Consider the following 22764-nt stretch of genomic DNA (forward strand, 5'->3'; position numbering starts at 1 on the left):
TACTCTCTGTTTACCATCTATGCGTAGTCACTTTAACTATACCTACATGTACATATTACCTTAATTAGCCCAACTAACCGGTGCCCCCCCCCCCCCCCCCCCCCCGCGCACATTAACTCTGTACCACCTTGTTGGTTAGGGCTTGTAAGTAAGAATTTCACTGTAAGGCATACACCTGTTGATTTCGGCGCACGTGACAAATAAACTTTGATTTGAACCACCTATGAAGAAATTGCCTGTAATATCCAAGGGTTACCGTTAGACTGAAAAGTGGTCCTCTGTAGCTCAGTTGGTAGAACATTGCACTTGCAATGCCAGAATATTGGGTTTGATTTCCAGGACCACCCATATGTAAAATTTATGCATGCATTACTGTAAGTTGTTTTGGAAAAAAAGTGTCTGCTACATGGCACATATTATTATTATTATATGAAGTCAAGACATTTGAGAGCATCTCAACATGTCTATTATCTGCCAAGTTGCCATGCCAAATATTCTTTGTCATCAAACTGATTTATTTGATTATTAGTTGAAAGGTTGCCCAATAGCCCAAATGTTTTTCAAAATGTTTTGTTAAATAATGGGCCATAGAGCCAAGATGTGCCACACCTATTGAAACTGAAGGGCGCTCGTTCCCCTACAATTTGATCAATATTTATTATAAAACTATACAATACAAATACAGAATTGATACCATTAGTGACCTCTTAAAACAATTGGTGCATAATGCCACTGCCTAGAGCCATATAAGCACTCTCATGTAGATGGGAAAGAGTAGAACGTCTTGAAATGCCTGCAGTATCTATGGTGTTGTTATTAATTATACCCAGCGGGCTAAACTGGTTGCAACAACATCATTATGACGTCTTTTATGAAATCATGGTCAAGTTGAATACTAGTTGTATTAGAACGTTTTTGTATCGCTGTTTAGCAACCAGAAACATGTATCTTTATCTTGTTGTAACCTGGTTATCTGACCAAATGAAAATATGATGGAATCCCCACAATGTCTTGATCTCATCATGAGAAAGACATCTTTACCTGCTTGTAACAGTGATCAGTTGGTTGTAAAGTGTGCCCACTGGGTATTTTGCTTCAGGTGGGATGTACAAGTGACAACAGGAAGAACTGACAAATCCACTGACTCCCAAACAGATGTGGTTCGAAAGAAAATATTTTCAATTTATTGGATTCAGAAAAAAACACTGTGCACTTAAAGTTACATCAGAATGTGCATACTTCAGTGGTTCTTCCTGTGTAATCTCTCCAACTTCAGTATATCCCGCTCTCTCTGTCTCTTTTCCACTCTGGCCAGAGTTTGTTGCACATTCTTGCAAGGCACCTCTGTTTTAGATCTATGCAAAAGGGAGAGAGAAACAAAAGACAGCAACATGTTCATACCATGTATAACTAACTAATAACTCATTTTGAAAGAAGAAAAAAAGAAAATCAACTCATAGAATAGTTTGCTCTAAAATATGAACACTTGTACTGTAAATCAGTTCTGGCACCTTTTTTATTCCTCTTCAAGCATTACTGAATTAGAGGCTTAGAAATAAATTCCATTTCAGTATTGGGTCAGTATTTCAGTCACATTGATGATCGGGCCTTTCTTTTATTGAAATGGTATAAAATGTTATTCAGAAAATACACTGCTCAACAAAATAAAGGGAACACTAAAATAACACATCCTAGATCTGAATAAATGAAATATTCTTATGAAATACGTTTTTCATTACATAGTTGAATGTGCTGACAACAAAATCACACAAAAATTATCAATGGAAATCAAATGTATCAACCCATGGAGGTCTGGATTTGGAGTCACACTCAAAATTAAAGTGGAAAACCACACAACAGGCTGATCCAACTTTGATGTAATGTCCTTAAAACAAGTCAAAATGAGGCTCAGTTGTGTGTGTGGCCTCCACGTGCCTGTATGACCTCCCTACAACGCCTGGGCATGCTCCTGACTCCGTCTCATGCTACCACTAGAGTGAAAGCACCGCCAGCATTCAAAAGTGACCAAAACATCAGCCAGGAAGCATAGGAACTGAGAAGTGGTCTTTGGTCACCACCTGCAGAACCACTCATTTTTTGGGGGTGTCTTGCTATAATTGCCTATAATTTCCACCGGTTGTCTATTCCATTTGCACAACAGCATGTGAAATTTATTGTCAATCAGTGTTGCTTCCTAAGTGGACAGTTTGATTTCACAGAAGTGTGATTGACTTGGAGTTACATTGTGTTGTTTAAGTGTTCCCTTTATTTTTTTGTGTATATTGATCATGAAGGAAGGGGTTTTAATCCTCTTAAGGATCTGCCCCTTTAACATTTTTGCCTAAAATGACATTCCCAAATCTAACTGCCTGTAGCTCAGCAAGGATATATGCATATTCTTAGTACCATTTGAAAGGAAACACTTTGAAGTTTGGAAATGTGAAAGGAATGTAGGAGAATATAACACAAGACACCTGGAAAAAGATACAATTTTTTTTGTACCCTCATCTTTGAAATGCAAGAGAAAGGCCATAATGTATTATTCCAACCCAGGTGCAATTTAGATTTTGGTGACAAATGGCAGCAGTGTATTTACAACATTTTAGACTGATCCAATGAAACATTGTATTTATGTTCAAGATGTTGTACCAAGACTGCCCAAATGTGCCTAATTTGTTTATTAATAACTTTTCATGTTCAAAATTGTGCACTCTCCTCAAACAATCGCATGGTATTCTTTCACTGTAATAGCTACTGTAAATTGGACAGTGCAGTTAGATTAACAAGAATTTAAGCTTTCTGCCAATATCAGATATGTCTATGTCCTGGGAAATGTTCTTGTCACTTACAAACTCATGCTAATCTCATTAGCATACGTTAGCTCAACTGTCCCGTGGAAGGGACACCGATCCCATAACAGTGCTGTTTGAGTTCCTAGGTTCCCATGTGGTAACGTGCATCTTAATTAGCACTGTTTGTAAGGGCAGGTTACACCACATCTGCCACACTGATCCTCAACACCGGGGCCCCTCAGGGGTACGTGCTTAGTCCTCTTCTGTACTCCCTGTTCACCCACGACTGCATGGCCAAGCATGACTCCAATATTAAGTTTGCTGGTGACACAACAGTGGTAGGCCTGATCACTGACAATTATGAGACAGCCTATAGCAGGCCTGGGCAAATATTTTCCATGGAGAGCCACATTAGAATATATTTTTGCCTTCGTGGGCCAGAATAATATTACAGGATTATACCACATGTGTATGATTGTGTTGACAGATATATCTACTGTAAATCACATATAGATATGCTACTTATTTTACTTTTTTAACATGCACAGAAAGAAACCACATCCATGTTCTCTATTTGGTAGGTATTTTCATTATTAAACATGCAATGTATTACACAGAGAAAAGTACACTGTGAATTCAGCACCACGGACAGAACTCTTGTTAATGGGTATGCACAAAAACACAAGAAAGAGAGAGCTCAACATTACAATTAAACTGCACAATCAGTGTGAGGAGTGAAGTCTGATGGGCATTGACTAGAGCAGTGAAGTCAGGTATATTATCTGACGTCACTATGCGCAGAATTGCTGAGAGGTGAGAGTCAGTAAGAGATGATCTGTGCCTTGACTTGTTATATTTCTTTACTGAAAATATCTGTTCACATACCTAGGTTGACCCAAACAGTACAAACATCTTATGAGCATGACTCCTAATTTTTGGAAAGTTTTGTTCATCGAGAGATGCATAGAACCTTGTCAGTGACGGTGTTTTGAATAGTTCTCCAATCACTGCGTCAGACTGAAGGACGATAAGCTCAAGTTGCAGGTCAGTGGGAGCGTTATCCACATTGAAGGTGAAAGGAGAGGAAACCAACAGTATGTCATTTTCCAACATTTTGAAATCCTCAAAACGACGAGAAAACTCACCATTCAAAGCACGCAGCAGCGATGTATACTTCTCCCGCTGGTCATCTGATAGGGAACAGACTAGTAGCGTCGGAAGGTGGGTGAGATTGTTGGCTTCTACTTGACGGGTCAGGAGGAGTAATTTTCAATTGAAAGCTTTGACATGGCTGTACATTTGATGTGCAAAAAGGCCCTTCCCTTGTAGTTTGGAATTTAGGGCCATGATGTCCACGGTGAAGCCAAAATCAGCCAACCATTCTTTATCTTGCAGTTGAGGGAATTCCACATATTTTCCTTTCATTTGCAAAAACTCAGCAATTTCCAACTTCAAGTCTCACTCCATTTTAAGCACCTTCCCCAAACTCAGCCATCTCACGTTTGTGTGGTAGGGGAGATCTGCATGACCTGACTCTGTCTCTTCCAACAGTGAGACAAACTGCCTGTAGTTTAAAGATTTTGCTCTTATGAAGTGTACCACTTTATTGACTGTTTCCACAACATGGCTTATTTTCAGAACATATTTACAGAGCACCTGATGAATAATGCAATGCAGGGAAATTATTTTCTGATCTGAGTTCAGCTCAGCTACTTGGTCTTGTAGCCTTTTCAAAAGGACAATGTTCTCTCCTGACAAGTTTGGGCACCTATCAGTGGTCACACTGGATAACAGGCCCACATTAACATCGACGGGGCTGTAGTGGAGCGGGTCGAGAGTTTCAAGTTCCTTGGTGTCCACATCACCAACAAACTATCATGGTCAAAACACACCAAAACAGTTGTGAAAAGTGCACGACAACACCTTTTCCCCCTTAGGAGACTGAAAAGATTTGGCATGGGTCTCCAGATCCTCAAAAAGTTATACGGCTGCACCATCAAGAACATCTTGACCTGTTGCATCACCTTCTGGTATGGCAACTGCTCGGCATCTGACAGTAAGGGTAGTGTGCACAGCCCAGTACATCACTGGGTCCAAGCTTACTGCTGTGATGGAAATTTGGCAGTACGCCAAAACCTTGTTTTGAACGAAAGATCTGTTTCAAGGTCTATAGAGAGAAGAAGCCTCGTGAGGTATTGGTCTGTCACATGTTATGAACCAGTATTGGTCGGTGACATGAATGGGAAAAAAAACGGTAAGGATGAATTAATTATGCTAAATCATGCAAATATAAATTATCTGTGTATAGCTGTATTTAAGCAAGCAGAGCTTCTGACAGACAGAAGTTCACATATGGTGCATTAAGTTTGTTGGAACCTCTCCAGGGAGCTGACAAATAAACAATGATTCATTTAAGATAGTCTTTGAGTGTCCCTGTGTCAGAACTTCCACAACACTGCCATCCAGGAATTATATACTAGACGGTGTCAGGGGAAGGCTCCAAAAATGGTCAAAGACTCAAGTTATAGACTGTTCTCTCTGCTACCGCACAGCAAGCGGTACCGTAGCACCAAGTCTAGGTCCAAAAGGCCCCTTAACAGCTTCTACCCCCAAGCTATAAGACTGATGAAGAATTAACCAAATGGACTATTTACATTGCCCCCCCCCCCCCCCTTTTTTTTTCTTCTTTTTTTTTTTTTTTACATTGCTGCTACTCGCTGTTCATTATCTATGCATAGTCACTTTTGAAATATAGGCATCTATGATTGGTTCAGATTTGGTCTGGTACATTTATTATTAAAAAGTGTGACAACCAACCCCAGTCTCCCCTATGCATCTACAAATGGTATAAAAATATGTGTCTTATCCTTCTACTGTGTCCACATTATGGCTAAATCTCCCACATGACACCTTGTCTTTGAAAAAATCTATTTTGGTTACTGAACTACAGTAATTGAAGTGGATTTACACTCGGTTACAGAGTTACGGCAAAATAATTTGTTCATGTGTCCCTGATTTGTACTACATAGAAATGCATAATTATGGATACATATAATTATTTTCATGATGATGTATACTAAACTAAATTCTGTACACACAAAACTATGAAATAACATATGGAAATGTAGTAACCCAAAAAAGTGATTAAACAATTCAAAATATATTTTATATTTTCACACTCATAAGCTATTTTATATAATTAGCTTGTAAATAATTGTCTAGTTGTAAGTTTATTTTCCTGTAATAATAATGAATGCAATTTCTTCCCCCTTTATTTAACTAGGCAAGCCAGTTAAGAACAAATTCTTATTTTCAATGACGGCCTAGGAACAGTGGGTTAACTGCCTGTTCAGTGGCAGAACGACAGATTTGTACCTTATCAGCTTGGGGATTTGAACTTGCAACCTTTTGGTTACTAGTCCAATGCTCTAACCACTAGGCTACCCTGCCACCCCAGGGTAGCCTATGACCTATGGATGTGCAACATGGCAGGATGTTTACGTGAACACAGTTTCCAGATAAGTCTTTGTGTGCATCCTTTGCTCATGTGTCCAGGGGTCTGACAACCAAAGCAGACTCCTTTGGTCTTCAAAAAGGCCAACTTCTCTTGGTGTGGCATCTTGTTCAGTTCTGTGCATATGCCTAGACTGTGATCTCTTTGACAGAACGGACACTGCCTGAGTGGCACACAAGATGGATTGCCAACGCAGCTCTTCACTGTTTTCACAGCTGGTGTGACGCTGGTGGTAAAACCAAAACCACTTTTCCTCTCTTTCAGAACACTTGGCCATTGCTGGGGGTTTTCCTCAGGTTTCCAAACATAGGATGTGATGCTATCCTGGCTTGGTTATCAACAAAGATAACCAGATCAGCAAAACTGACTCTTCTTCCATTTCTCTCTTCTAGGTCATAGGCCTACCCTCTCCAATTTTCTTTTAACTTATATACAGCAACTGTGACACCATGGCTCTCAAATTGTATGGGCTGTCCATTTTCCTCCATATATATTGAACATTATCCATAGTGTTACAGCATCCATTGAGAAAAACTGCAAAAGCTGTAGGGATTTGGAATCTTCAACCCTGATTGGCAGCCAGCTTAGAGCCTTCTCAATGTAAGCTGTTTTTTCAGAAGCCTTTTGGCGTCTGCATAACCTGTGTCAGCCTCCATATGTTGGCAACTGATGACTAGATCTCTGGGTTGCCCCATGGTGAATTGCTCCAAAAAGTACAGCCTGTCTTTACTGTTCTTGGTACTGTCTTCAATAGCATGTTCAAATGCACATACAAGGAACCTGTAGTCTTGTAGGTCACCCTTAAACACTGGAAGGTGGTAATGAGCACAACCTTTGCTGCTTTACCAGCATTTCAGTGATAGTATTTTGGTGTAGTGTAATGTTGATCTGGGTTGATAGGCCTTCCTCCCCTAGTTGGAAGTTGCAGCTGTCTATCTTTTGGTCTTACAGCAGGATCTGCCTGTGTGTTGGTTAACCTACGATGAACAGAGCGGTATGTGGAGCACTTTGTTGCAACATACTACTTTGACCCGGGCCCTGTGAAGTATGCACAGATGTGGTGAACAATGGGTATCCCACGTCAGCCATGGTGTATGATTGTTTGCTATGGAGACCTGTGACAACCTGAGTGGTGGGCACCTCTTTTCATAGAGCAACCTTCCCTGAGGTGTCCTCAGGCATTCCCATTGCATTTCGGGTAATCGTTCATTCCGTTAATTTGTTTCCCATTCCTTGGGTAGCTTCATACTCATGGAATATATCCAACTTAGTACTGTTAGACAATATTTCAGCTTCAAACCTTAATTATTCCTTTTGTGCTTTGGGTTGAGCCTCTTGTTCCTCCAATGCTTGTTTCCTTTTCAGTGCTTCAACTTGAACAAGTAAGGCTGCCTTTTCAGCTTTCAAATTGAGCCTGATAGAAGATGTGGTGGATTGTCCCGAGCGCCTGTTGTGTTGTGATCCATTTCCATGTTTTGATGAGATATTTGAGATGCTGACCCTTGGATGGACCTCCTCATCAGTTTTGTTAGCCGCTGAGCATTGATGTGCTTCTTCCATGTGTCTACTGTGGCTGCAAAATTATCCAGTGTTGCTGCGTTTCAGCCATACCATTGATCCTTTTCTGCCTATGTCGGCAGGTAACAAAGCCTTTATGAACCATTGAGAAACCAATTTCAGAAATCAGTTTACATCTTTGTGTCAACTAATTCAACATTTCCATTATCCCCCATAAACTGTGTGATATAATTTCTCGTTTTAGTAAGTGCACCGAACTTAGCAGTTCTAGATATTTTATTTTATTTTTGCAGAGTTTCCATTGTATCCACTGTAAAGGCACTTACAGTTGAAGTCAGAAGATTACATTTAAAAGTCATTAAAACTTGTTTTTCAACCACTCCACACATTTTTGTTAACAAACTATAGTTAACAAACTATAGGTTAAGACATCTACTTTGTGCATGACACAAGGAATTCTTCCAACAATTGTTTGCAGACAGATTATTTCACTTAATCACAATTCCAGTGGGACAGAAGTTTACATATACTAAGTTGGCTGTGCTTTTAAACAGCTTGGAAAATTCCAGAAAATTATGCCATGGTTTTGCTAATTGACATAATTTCAGTCAATTGGAGGTGTACCTGTGGATGTATTTCAAGGCCTACCTTCAAACTCAGTGCCTCTTTGCTTGACATCATGGAAAAATCAAAATAAATCAGAGATGAATGTACTTTGGTATAAAACGTGCAAATCAATCTCAGAACAACAGCAAAGGATCTTGTGAAGATGCTGGAGGAAACCGGTACAAAAGTATCTTTATCCACAGTAAAACGAGTCCTATATAGACATAACCCGAAAGGCTGTACAGCAAGGAAGAAGCCACTGCTCCAAAACTGCCATAAAAAAATGCCAGACTGCGGTTTGAAACTGCACATGGGGACAAAGATTGTACTTTTTGGAGAAATGTCCTCTGGTCTGATGAAACAAAAATAGAACTGTTTGGCCATAATGACCATCGTTATGTTTGGAGATAAAAGGGGAGGCTTGCAAGCCGAAGAATACCATCCCAACCGTGAAGCACGGGGATGGCAGCATCATGTTGTGGGGGTGGTTTGCTGCAGGAGGGACTGGTGCACTACACAAAATAGATGGCATCATGAGAATGAAACGTTTGTGGATATATTGAAGCAACATCTCAAGACATCAGTCACAACTTATTGTGGGAAGCTTGTGGAAGGCTACCGGAAACGTTTGACCCAAGTTAAACAATTTAAAGTTAGTGCTACCAAATACTAATTGAGTGTATGTAAACTTCTGACCCACTGGGAATGGGATGAAATAAAAGCTGAAATAAATAATTCTCTCAACTATTATTCTGACATTTCACATTCTTAAAATAAAGTTGTGATCTAACTGACCTAAGACAGGGAATTTTGTCAGGAATTGTGAAAAACAGAGTTTAAATGTATTTGGCTAAGGTGTATGTAAACTTGTGACTTCAAATGTAACCCTGAACATCAAATCCCATTCAATTCCATTGATTTGCAACACCAGCACAGTATGAACACATTTTAGCACGGCACAGCTTAATGAATGAGCATTATCCAACAGACACAACAGCCAATGAGCAAAGCGTTCACTTTTATATCCGGAGCTCTAAACACAGACTTCAAATCCAACAAGACACACACAATTCAAACTCCACAATTCATTCAACACCTCAAGCAGATTGAGCAATTGAAAGAGAAACCGCACTTCATTCCCCTCTCTCTACAGTGAGTAGCGCAAAGAGCAAATCAAACAGTCAGAGAGCTACAATTAGCGTCAGTCGCTTTGTCACTTGGAATATACAGGGGCTCCCAATAGGCGCAGCGGTCTAAGTCACTGCATCTCAGCGCTAGAGGCGTCACCTCAGACCCTGGTTTGATTCCAGGCTGTATCACAACCCGGCTGTGATTGGGAGTCCCATAGGGTGCCACACAATTGGCCCAGTGTCGTTAGGGTTTGGCCCAGGGTAGGCCGTCATTGTAAATAAGAATTTGTTCTTGACTGACTTGCCTAGTTAAATAAAGATTCAATAAAATAAAAAGTAGCGTAGCTTGTTTATCCTTGTTTGGATGAAGTCTTTACTTTTGATGTTTGATCTCACTGAAACCATTCATCGGCGTTCCATCCAGCTGAAGTTTTTTTTACAAATATAAAGGCAATTCGTAATCCAATTCCAAACTAGCCTTGAGGCCACAGATATGTGATGCCTCCATCAGACATGCTTCCAAAACAACCACAAAACAGGGAATCCAAAGCACCAATCGTGTAAAAACAAACATACTTTTATTTTCCAAATAAAGGTAATTTGGATGCTATAATCCGTCAATGATGATCAAAGTGATCAAAGTCAAAGCGATCAGATTTAAACGGTAAACAAAAAGTGTAGACTAATAGCAGCTCCAAGTAGTTCCAAGTATTTTTTATTTTAGGGGTGGATCAGCTTAATATTGTGGAAAGACTGTTGCTTCCATCAATGTAATTGTCTGCATCATTTCCAATCCCCCATATATTTTTGGGGTAAATATATATCCATATACATACACGCATGCATACATATACACATATATACATACATTCCTATATAGATATATACTTTAAGAATATACCTCTATTATTCCCACAAACCCTACTACCCTTCCCCCAATTGGAGTAAACTAATAAACACTTAGGCTTCTACCTTCAGTTTATACATCTTATATACATTTTACAGACACAATCTATTTTACAATAGTTATATTTTGTTTATTTTTAGTCCTTCCTATTTCTGACGTCCATCCAGTTTGATTTCTGTTTGTAACTGTGCTATTTCACAACATTTCTGAACCTATATACATTTTACAGACCCCGTATGTTTTACATTGGTTATCTTGTTATTAGTCCCACCCTTCAGCTCCATTCAACCCCTCCCATCTATCTCTCAACATCATCCATTTTGGATTTCTATTTGCCATATATTTTTCAACTGTGCTGTGATGCTTCACAAAAGTACTGAACCTTTCTATTCTCACACAGCTTATACAGATTGTAAATTAAAAATAAACATTTTTGCTAAAATAATTATTATATGATTGATTGATTGACTATGGCTTTTCAAATCACCCAGTATTGCTATCTGCAGCGTTAGTTCTAGGCTAATGTTGCAATTCTTCAGCCATTCCTGGACCTGTGACCAAAAACGAGCCACAAATGGACAATACTAAAATAAATGATCTAATGACTCTGCCTCCACACAGCAGAATCTGCAGAGCTGGGAAGATTGTATCCCCCATATATATATATAACATTCTATTGGTTGCGAGAATTTTGTACAGTCATTTAAATTGAAAAATTTGATGTTTTGAATCAGGCGTTGTTTTGCGTAACAATTCATAAACCATGTGCCATGGAATGGGTACATCGAAAATCTCTTCCCAACTATTTTGCAATTTATATGGCACAGCTGTCAGTTTTTTGGTCCTTATATATGATTTTATTTATCACACCTTTCTTTAACCATTTAAGTTCTTTAATACAGGGTCGACATACAAGTTCCTTCCCCTTCTACTTGTCTCTTCCATTTTTGTGTAATACTGCAATTAATTAGTTGTAATTTTGGGTAGAGCAGACATTTCCATATGTCTGTGTTAGCTGCATGTGTGACATAACTCCACCAGTCCTATTTATGATATCATTAACATTTTTTAAACGTTTCTTCGATTTTTTTTTTTTTTTTAATCAATTAGTATATTTCAGTTGAACCACAATATTTGTTGTATTATTTGTTCTGTCTTTTCAGGTGGATTAAACTGAAATTGCAACCAACTTTCTAAGACTTGTTTAAAAAAAGAACGATATTTTGGAGATTATTTCCTTATTCAAACAACCAAAAGTGAGCAGGTGTAATCTGAATAAAGGGGAAAAGGCCATTAATTGAACATAGGATGAGACATTTCTACCTATTTACTAGAGAACCAGTTTGGATATAAGTATAACTTTTCAATGACTTATGCCTTTAGTGAGAGGTCTAATGCTTTAAAATGTAATAATTTCTGCCCTCTAGTTCCAAGTATTAGCGTAGCGGTCAAAAAACTGTAAGGTATCACCATACCTGAGGCCTAGTTGACCCAAAAACCTAAATAGGTGAAGGGAAGGGGAAAATGGGAAAAAAGGAGCGAGACCAGGAAAGGCTCCCTAATGGTTTTAAATACCCATGGTAACCATAATAGAAAACCAAATAACTAAAATTCATCAACCATACTTCTTAGTTCATAATGCAATATTTAAACTTATGTTCAATAATAGTTTTCTTTAAAAAAATAATAGACACACACACGCACACACGACCAAAAGTATGTGGACACTCGTCGAACATCTCATTCCAAAAATCATGGGCATTAGTAGGGAGTTGGTCCCCCCTTTGCACCTATAACAGCCTCCCACTCTTCTGGGAAGGCTTTCCACATGATGGAACATTATTGCGGGGACTTGCTTCCACAAGGGCATTAGTGTGGTGGGGCCTAATTCAGGCCTCTCTCAAAGGTTCTTCCACACCGATCTCAACAAACAATTTCTGCATGGACTGCGCAAGGGCATTGTCATGCTGAAACAGGAAATCACTTTCCCCAAACTGTGGCAATAAAGTTGGAAGCACGTCTAGAATGTCATTGTATGATGTTGTATGATGTAGCATTAAGATGTCCCTTCATTCATCCCGACCCTAAAAAACAGCCCCGGACCATTACTCCAGAGAATGCATTTCCACTGCTCCAGAGTCCAATGGCTGCGAGCTTTACACCACTCCAGCCGATGCTTATCATTGCACATGGTGATCTAAGGCTTATGCGCGGTTGCTCAGACATGGAACCCCATTTCATGAAGCCCCAACGAACAGTTATTGTGCTGAAGTTACTTCCAGAGGCAGTTTGGAACTTGGTAGTGAATGTTGCCACGGGGGACAGACAATTTTTACGCGCTACGCGCTTCAGCACTCTGCTGTCCCGTTTTGTGAGCTGGTATGGCCTAACACTTCGCAGCTGAGGCTTTTTTTGCTCCTAGACATTTCCACTTCACAATAACAGCACTTATAGTTGACTGGGACAGCTCTAGCAAGGCAGAAATTGTTGGAAATGTGGCATCCTATGACAGTGCCACGTTGAAAGTCACTTAGCTCTTCAGTAAAGCCAGTCTACTGCCAATGTTTGTCTATGGATATTGCATGGCTGGGTGCTAGATTTTATACACCTATCAGCAACAGGTTTGGCTGAAATAGCTGAATCCACTAATTTGAAGGGGTGTCCACATACTTTTGTATATACAGTGGGGCAAAAAAGTATTTAGTCAGAAACCAATTGTGCAAGTTCTCCCACTTCAAAATATGAGAGAGGCCTGTAATTTTCATCACAGGTACACTTCAACTATGACAGACAAAATGAGAAGAAAAAAAAAAATCCAGAAAATCACATTGTAGGATAAAAAAACAAAAATGTTTACATTTTTTTTTCCCCTTTTTCTCCCCAATTTCGTGGTATCCAATTGTTTTTAGTAGCTACTATCTTGTCTCATCGCTACAACTCCCGTACGGGCTCAGGAGAGACGAAGGTTGAAAGTCGTGCGTCCTCCGATAGACAACCCAACCAAGCCGCACTGCTTCTTAACACAGCGCGCATCCAACCCGGAAGCCAGGAGGAGGAAACACTGTGTCGGAGGAAACACTGTGCACCTGGCAACCTTGGTTAGCGCGCACTGCGCCCGGCCCGCCACTGGAGTCGCTGGTGCGCGGTGAGACAAGGACATCCCTACCGGCCAAGCCCTCCCTAACCCGGACGACGCTAGGCCAATTGTGCGTCACCACACGGACCTCCCGGTCGCGGCCGGGTTACGACAGAGCCTGGGCGTGAACCCAAAGTCTCTGATGGCACGGCTTGCACTGCAGTACAGCACCCTTAACCACTGCGCCACCCGGGAGGCTTTGTAGGATTTTCTATGAATTTATTTGCAAATTATGGTGGAAAATAAGTATTTGGTCAATAACAAAAGTTTCTCAATACTTTGTTATATACCCTTTGTTGGCAATGACAGAGGTCAAACGTTTTCTGTAAGTCTTCACAATGTTTTCACACACTGTTGCTGGTATTTTGGCCCATTCCTCCATGCAGATCTCTTCTAGAGCAGTGATGTTTTGGGGCTGTTGCTGGGCAACACGGACTTTCAACTCCCTCCAAAGATTTTCTATGGGGTTGAGATCTGGAGACTGGCTAGGCCACTCCAGGACCTTGAAATGCTTCTTACAAAGCCACTCCTTCGTTGCCCAGGCGGTGTGTTTGGGATCATTATCATGCTGAAAGACCCAGCCACGTTTCATCTTCAATGCCCTTGCTGATGGAAGGAGGTTTTCACTCAAAATCTCACGATACATGGCCCCATTCATTCTTTCCTTTACACGGATCAGTCGTCCTGGTCCCTTTGCAGAAAAACAGCCCTAAAGCATGATGTTTCCACCCCCATGCTTCACAATAGGTATGGTGTTCTTTGGATGCAACTCAGTATTCTTTGTCCTCCAAACACGACGAGTTTAATTTTGACCAAAAAGTTATATTTTGGTTTCATCTGACCATATGACATTCTCCCAATCTTCTTCTGGATCATCCAAATGCTCTATAGCAAACTTCAGACGGGTCTGGACATGTACTGGCTTAAGCAGGATTTGAGTCCCTGGCGGCGTAGTGTGTTACTGATGGTAGGCTTTGTTACTTTGGGCCAGGCTCTCTCGAGGTCATTCACTAGGTCCCCCCGTGTGTTTCTGTGATTTTTGCTCACCGTTCTTGTGATCATTTTGACCCCACGGGGTGAGATCTTGCGTAGAGCCCCAGATCGAGGGAGATTATCAGCTGTCTTGTATGTCTTCCATTTATGGAATGGCTCCCACAGTTGATTTCTTCAAACTAAGCTGCTTACCTATTGCAGATTCAGTCTTCCCAGCCTGGTGCAGGTCTACAATTTTGTTTCTGGTGTCCTTTGACAGCTCTTTGGTCTTGGCCATAGTGGAGTTTGGAGTGTGACTGTTTGAGGTTGTGGACAGGTGTCTTTTATACTAATAACTAGTTCAAACAGGTGCCATTAATACAGGTAACGAGTGGAGGACAGAGGAGCCTCTTCAAGAAGAAGTTACAGGTCTGTGAGAGCCAGAAATCTTGCTTGTTTGTAGGTGACCAAATACTTATTTTCCACCATAATTTGCAAATAAATTCATTAAAAATCCTACAATGTGATTTTCAGGATTTTTTTTCTCATTTTGTCAGTCATAGTTGAAGTGTACCTGTGATGAAAATTACAGGCCTCTCATCTTTTTAGGTGGGAGAACTTGCACAACTGACTAAATACTTTTTTTGCCCCATTATATATACATGTGTGTGTATGTGTGTGTGTGTAGGGATTCTGTTCTTGTTTGCTGTGATTGATTATGTACCCTAGGCTAATGAACACTTACTTCTGGAGAAAGAGACTCTTCTGACCCGTCTACACACCTCAAAGGTATGTTTCTCATACCACAGGTGACTATCAGCACAATACCTGTAGGACACCAAAGAGCAAGTCAATTATACTTGACACAGTCAATGAAACAACCATTTTCAAATAGTTTGGGGTAGGGTTGCAAAACTCCTGGTAATTTACCAAAGTTACAAGAATTTTCAGAACTGTTGGTAAATGAACAGGTTATTTTGGTAGTCTATGGAAACTTTAGATATTTAAATTAGAGAAATAAAAATATATACAAGTTTATTATTCATCTCTATACTGTACAGTATCTGTGTGCATGTTGTCCATGAGTTTCTAATAGATTGACCATATGTTTCATGCAGTGGAAGCTGCTGAGGGGAGGACGGCTCATAATAATGGCTGAAACGGAGTTAATGGAATGGCATAAAACACATGGAAACCATATGTTTGATGTATTTGATACCATTCCACCGGTTTTGCTCCAGCCATTACCACGTCCCCCCCTTTAAGGTGTCACCAACCTCCTGTGGTTTCATGAGACAATTGCCTAATTAATGAAAGAAAACATCTAAATTCAACAATGACGTAATTTGCAATTAACTGCAACTCTTCCAACTATTCACTTATTTCACAACTGCCACCAGTTCAGCCCCAAAACTCTTACAGCAAAGACATATTGACCAACTAAAACAAAAAAACCTTGTCAAAAAGAGCAGAAACCCTCAAAGTGATTCTATTTTTATGTTATGAAAATTACCTAAAATCTTCAAAAGTAAGAAAATACTAGTAGTTTACTGGTAAATATATTAAGTTTCCTGTAATATTCCACTGTGCAACCCTCATTTTGGGGCACTCAAAATGAAGGGCATAACATAATGATTATCTCACCATCGGTGACAAAAGACAACAAATAATCTATATCTAACTGTGATTGTTAGAATATATTGGGTGCCCCTTGTTCAATCAGCGTGTGAAAGTATATTGTAGTGTGGCTAAAGGGATCACTATACGATACCTCTTCATGTGAGTCTTGTAGCTGTAGGAGTGGCAGAGGCACTGGGAGAAGAACTTGCAGAGCTCGAGTACGCAGGGCTGTAGCTTGTGAGCACTCACAGTGGTGGTGCTGCTAGTAATGGAGTTGTCACGCCGCTCTTCTATTTTGGCCAAGCCAGGCCTTCTCCATGGGCAGCCTGCCAAAAAGAGACATGGTTTCTAAAAGCAGTGAAGCAACACCTAGGAATGTAATGAAATAAAAATGTAATCTACCAACTTCTTACTTTTTTACCACAACATAAAGGAGATCAATTACTATGTCGATTTGTGAGTCAAGACATGAATGGAAATGGCAGTAGTGCAACACAGGACTTGCTGCAATTCATAATAATAAATTGAATAATAACATTGATGCAAGGGATTTCCTCCTCTTCTTCCGAAGAGGAGAGGGGAGAAGGATCGGAGGACCAATATGGGGCGTGGTAAGTGTCCATAGTTCTTTTGATAAGAAATACCACACATGAACACGACTGAAATACAAAAAACAATAAATGTGGAACGAACGAAACCCAAAACAGTCCCGTGTGGCACAAACACTGACACAGGAAACAAACACCCACAAACAAACAGTGAAACCCAGGCTACCTAAGTATGATTCTCAATCAGAGACAACTAATGACATCTGCCTCTGATTGAGAACCATACTAGGCCGAAACATAGAAATCCGCAAATCATAGAAAAACAAACATAGACTGCCCTCCCCAACTCACGCCCTGACCATACTAAATAATGACAAAACAAAGGAAATAAAGGTCAGAACGTGACAATAATTCACAACTGAATGATTACAAGATGATTTTGATAAGGTGCTCTAGACTTTTTTACCCCTAGGCCTACAGTAGAAACATGAATTGCAAATCTGACTTAATTTTCCTACGATCTCTTCATAAAAGTAAATAGTTGAGATCTCTGTCCCGCTTAAAATTACATTCAGCTTATAAAGGGTTCATAAATGTGGCATAACTCTGTGACAAAATCACCTATGGCGAATGTGATATAAACATGTGCTTTATAAAGGGTGACATGTGCTGAAGGATGGCATATGTTTTAAAGTGATGTGTTGTGGAAAATTACATAATTAGCAATGCTATCCCATGTTTTACTGTTTAAAGAATTGTCTCTTGTTATATGCTAGTGTTTTTTCTAACCTGAAACAAACTTGTCTTTGTGGGACTTAGTCATAAGACTGGGCCTATAGCTAAGGTCTGCTTGGGTGCGGCCTCAGTATGTGACATCCCTTGGGTTTACCATCTACAGAAAGGCACATGTATGAAAACTTGCAGAAAGGAGCACATTATAGTGTTTTGCTGTTGTGAATGTGCTAACTAATTACCTTTTACACACTATCTGCTGACTGCCACCTATACAGAAAGGGGTTGTGTGTATTTTCTCTATAAAAGCTGAGACCGGCTATGTTTGTTAAGCTTCCAACTCATTGCAACCAAGCAACCAACCATTTTTGGTGATGTTGATTGCTTCAATTTTGCAAATCTTATGATAAAGTGTTGTTTGAAAGACTCTGCAGTCTCTCTTCCCTTTGATTAGATATTCCACGACAAATTGGTGACAGCGGTGGGATGCTAACACCATTTGCTGATTGCTCCCGGGAGACCGAGGGTAATTAAACTGTGTGCAGGGGCGCCACCCACAGGGCTCCACCCACCTCGGACCTGCCAGGAGTGTCAGTGAGTGGATACGTCATTTTGGACAGATAAGATCAATTAAGGGTGAGACTGATTTTCTTAAAAACAACCTCCAATTGGGGAAAGTTAACTTTTAGAAAATCCTGTTCTAGGAACAGGTCACGCGTGTTATAGATACCAGGACAGAGTCCTAAAGTAATATACTATGAGTTACAATCATAATGCATGAGCTATGTTAAGAGATACCAGGACAGAGTCCTGATGAAAGTGTTCCAGGATATTATCCTGAAGAAATAAGAAAATAATCCTGCAGGTTACAAGAAAAAAAATAAGAAAACTATACAAAATTAAATAAACATTGTAAAAGAAAATGTATTAGTCAGTGTACTGGTAAAACAGTTGGTTATGTTTGGGAAACCAGCTATAAATGTAAACCCTACACGGAAATGTGCAAATACATCATTGAAAATTACACAGAATAATTTAAAAATATTTTGGAGGGGAAATGACTCTTTTCCAATTATAAGAAAGACTTTCCAAATGTTAAGAAAATGTTGAACAATATTATAAAGTTATGACTTTTCAAATCAAGTTATACGCTATGTTGGCTGACAAATTTGTTGCTTACGCTATCCTTATGAACCTCATAGCATATAATTGCATCAAACTTGCTAGTATATTAACTATATGTTATCCAACTACCCAACGTTTATTGACTTGATTATTCACGTCATTCTTAGCTTAGCTACATGGTATAGTCATTGTGCATTTTCAATGGACATTTTTAGAGAGGGTGCTTTGTAAATTCTCTCTGGCTATTTGTTTCTGATTTCAGAGCACTCTTGTCTGAATGTACCAGAGCGCAGAATAACTGATGAATTTACGAATGGTCAACACCTTTTGAATATGGCCGGTGTCAGTAAACGATAGGGAAAGAACGTAATTAAATAGTTACCAGCAGCACAGTTAGTCACCAACGCTTTGGATAACATGAAAAAAGCCTAACAAGCTCTGTTAGGGTGAGGAAATGGTCAAAGTGAGGATGTGTTCTCTTATTTGTGACTGGAAGTAGCAAGCAAGCTAGCCAACTTTAGCCAGTTGACTTGGGTGCTTGACTGCCTTTGTGAGGTCAGAGAGCTTGGATCAACCCTTCCCCTTCGGGCAGTGTGTGCTCTAAACAGTCCAAATTGTTTTGTAAAATGTCTAACGAGTAATTTGTTAAGCTAACAAGTTAGCAAGAGGCTGCATAGTAACAGCATCAACCTCAAGGAGACATACAAAGCTCAACTGAAAGGTTACCATTTGTTTACAATACACTAAAATGAACTAATAGTATATAGTATGAAGTTGTCATGACTCTCCTGTGAAGATCTGAAGGATCAGGTTACAGTGGGTCCGCTCACTCTCAGCGCACTCTCTCTTTTAGAGCGGTGAAGTCGTAAATACCGAAACTTCTTTCCCCACTCTGCTGAAATTAAAGTTGAGAATCACTTTGTTACCACAGAGAAAGACTTTGTGGTACGGTAACCTCAAAAGGTTGAATAATGTAACAATATTTCTGTATTCCAATCAATTGGAATGGTCCGTGGTTATTTAAACAATAATCATGTCCAACATTTACTGTGTGGTGATATAATTTAAGACGTTATAACGGAAACATTGTAACTTTAAGAGCTTTCACAATGTATTTATCAGATTTACATCTAAATGTTGTGGAACTTATATGAATAAATATGAAACTATTTGTGAGAAGATGAAATGTGACTTTAGTCTTCTCAATGAGAAAATGTTTTTTTTAATGTAAAGTTTATCCAGTCAGTGGCCACGCCCTCGTGAGCACAGACATTATACCCAAACGTCATGGAACGCCTGTGATATTGTGACAAAATGTACATACCGTCAAGAGAATGCAGGGACGAGGTCCCCACGTTGGAATGGCTACCACTCTATAGACCAGAAAACATGGAAGCTGTTGCTCCATGTTGAAATGGTTGGCAGCTCTACTAAAGGACAAGACCAGAGAACATGGAGATCATTCCTACGTTGAAATGGCTAAGAAATCAAAAAACGAAAGAACAATTATTCAGGCTGCAGCTCTTTAAGTGCTTTAGTCTGGTAAATGCAACCGGTTGAACGTCCAAATAGTACGTCTGACGTATCCTTTACAACAGACACTATCCAGAGCCAGCTGACAAAACTACAACCACGAAAGACCTTGGGACTTCTGGGGAATTCAACCAGAAACTCTCTCCAGCAGATGACCGGCGACCACAGAGAGAGAAAACAAAGGCATACACTCGGAAATATGTACATTTTAATTTATTTTCGAATGAGTGGCTGTTCATGTTCAAAGTATTAGCATTTCAATGAGTGTAGCCACCTGTATGTATCTGGGTCCACTCTGAGTTTCCCGATATTGAACTGTCCCCACCTCTTTCCTTTGTCTACCATGCCGTCGTATTGGTTTTGTCCACTAAGGACTTTTTCGTTGTTTCATGTTAGTGTATGACCTATTGTGTGTGTGTTTATGTGATTCTGTGATTGATTAGTTAGTTCATAAATAAATAAGTAAGCCAATTTGTATATCACTGATTCATGATTTATGATGCTAGGGTTCGTGCAGATATCCAAGGGTTTGCGATATTCAGGAATGAGATTGATGAGGTAATAATGCATTAATTGTTTGACTGTAATAGATCTGAAAATAATCTGAAGAGTTGATTAGGGAAATAGAGACTATAAACATTTTACCGTGGTGCCCCCGACTTCCTAGATGATTAAGGTTACATGTTTAGTTTAATCACGTAAGGAATAATTACACATAGAGAATTGATTTGAAAAAAATAGTCTTCAAATTTAATAACAGCAAACACTATGACAAAGTATATACTCATTAAGCATGTGGTATATAGTATATTAGTATGGGAATTAACACAGTTTGGGCATGTGAGAATATTGATAGAATGTGTACGTCTGCTTTGATGTTAGGTTAGAAACCTCTTATCAGCATGGATATTGCGGGGTTAGCAGAAAAATATCAAAGAATAGTGTGTGGGGCCATTGGTCCATCGAAAAGTGAGTGTAGGGGCATTGTTCATTTTATGACAGGAAAGTATGGGGAATTTACTTACCCTAACCAGTGAAACAATAAACACTTATGGGATTTTCTCGGTCCGGTTAATACATTTAAATAAAATAGCCCATACAGCTTGAAGGTTCGTTTTTTTGTGATGTAATGAAGAAATGTCATTATGTCGCAAGGGAAAATGTAATCTGCTTTTATTGACCTTGCCAGATCTGTTTCCAAATCAATGAATGTCGATTCAACTTTTTGACTGCTAAATCCCCTTTGCGTATGTGAAATCTTTGCAAGAAACACTTGGATGAACTTTAAGTCTGTTTTCTGGAAATTGTGTCGTTATTATGTGCCAGATGTTAAGACTACAAAACCTTATAATTGTGTAAAAAAAATGTACTGGTCATTTCAATAGCATTGGGTCTATGTTACTGACTGAATTGTTGTGTTCAAAAATACTATTTTAACACATCGAAATGTATATTGTATATTTTCCCTGATGTAGTTTTGTGGATTTGGTGCATTACATGTTAATCTTATAATATAGGTTTAATAAGTGTGAAGCAGAAAGGGAATATCCAGCAGTTGGTATTAAAAATATAGAGTAATGTTGTCTGGGTAGACTACAATGAAAACATTGTCTTCTAGTAAGGAGATAATAATCATGGTTTGGTTTATTTTATTTTATTAACCTTATGATGGGTGACAGTGACAAAGACATTGATAAGAAGGGTTGATGTAAACTTAATGAGTGTTAGACATTTTTGTTAGTTTTTTTCCATGTGGTTTACCATACACACACACACACCAGCACGCACACAATTGACTGGTTATGAATATGAGTTAGTGCCGAGGTATCTTAAAGGGGCACACACATGGAAGTCTTTATTTTCAGAGTTTTAATTAAACACGTGAATTCTTTTGATAAGAAATGTACTGGAAACATGGGATACCAAATATATGAAATGTTTGACTGTTTTTCATTAATTGGTCTAATATAGTAAGAAACACTTCTTTGAAGGGTTTGAATTACCTCTGTCCTGTCGTTTACCTCTGTCCTGTCGTTTGATTTATATTTCATAGCCATATTTATGATTCCGACCAACAGGAAGAAGAGGGCATTGCCTTTGACTAAATGTAAACTGTTTAAGTCTATTTTCCTATGACTGTATTGATACCATTTTTTAATTTATTGAGTTATTATAGGTGGTGATTCTTATTCAATTTGTTTTTTTAAAATCAGTAGTAGTGTTTTTTTTCTCTTCACATTACTCACATTTTGAGTCATGTATCAAAATGGGTGGAGTTACCAGTCCTCTAAGGTTTTGGATTTAAGTTTAGACACCTTGAGTGATATGTAGGATTGTATCGAGTGCTTTATGAAGGACGGTATTGTTGCGTTGTTTGTTTGTTTTGTTTCAATACAAATCTCATCAGATTGGGTCTGCTGGATGGATGGGGGTGTCTGCACACAGCAAAATGTATCGTTATTTAGACTAAGAATGCATTGAGATCCCGATCTTTCATTAACATGCCACTCATGACAGTTTATGGCAAGGAAAAACGGGGGCTGTATTGATAAAAAAGTTAATACTGGTAATAAGTAGTACAAACTGTCTACATGATCCCGTTTGTAAATTTACATTCTAACTATTGGTGTG

At 39.2% G+C, this 22764-nt stretch overlaps 1 protein-coding gene across 1 annotated transcript in view; it reads right to left on the reverse strand.

The window, feature by feature from the left end:
- Positions 1-472: 472 nt before the first annotated feature.
- The window catches only part of hhla1 (HHLA1 neighbor of OC90), a 68767-nt gene continuing 46475 nt past the window's right edge, over positions 473-22764 (reverse strand). Inside the window, exons 10-12 of the mRNA XM_031830476.1 lie at positions 16347-16521; positions 15321-15403; positions 473-1355 (exon numbers count right to left, since the gene is read on the reverse strand). Of these exons, the coding sequence (XP_031686336.1) occupies positions 1273-1355; positions 15321-15403; positions 16347-16521 (341 nt within the window). The 3' untranslated portion in view covers positions 473-1272. The remainder of the gene's footprint in view (positions 1356-15320; positions 15404-16346; positions 16522-22764) is intronic.

The sequence above is a fragment of the Oncorhynchus kisutch genome, linkage group LG8 (assembly GCF_002021735.2).
Source record: "Oncorhynchus kisutch isolate 150728-3 linkage group LG8, Okis_V2, whole genome shotgun sequence".
NCBI lineage: Eukaryota > Metazoa > Chordata > Actinopteri > Salmoniformes > Salmonidae > Oncorhynchus > Oncorhynchus kisutch.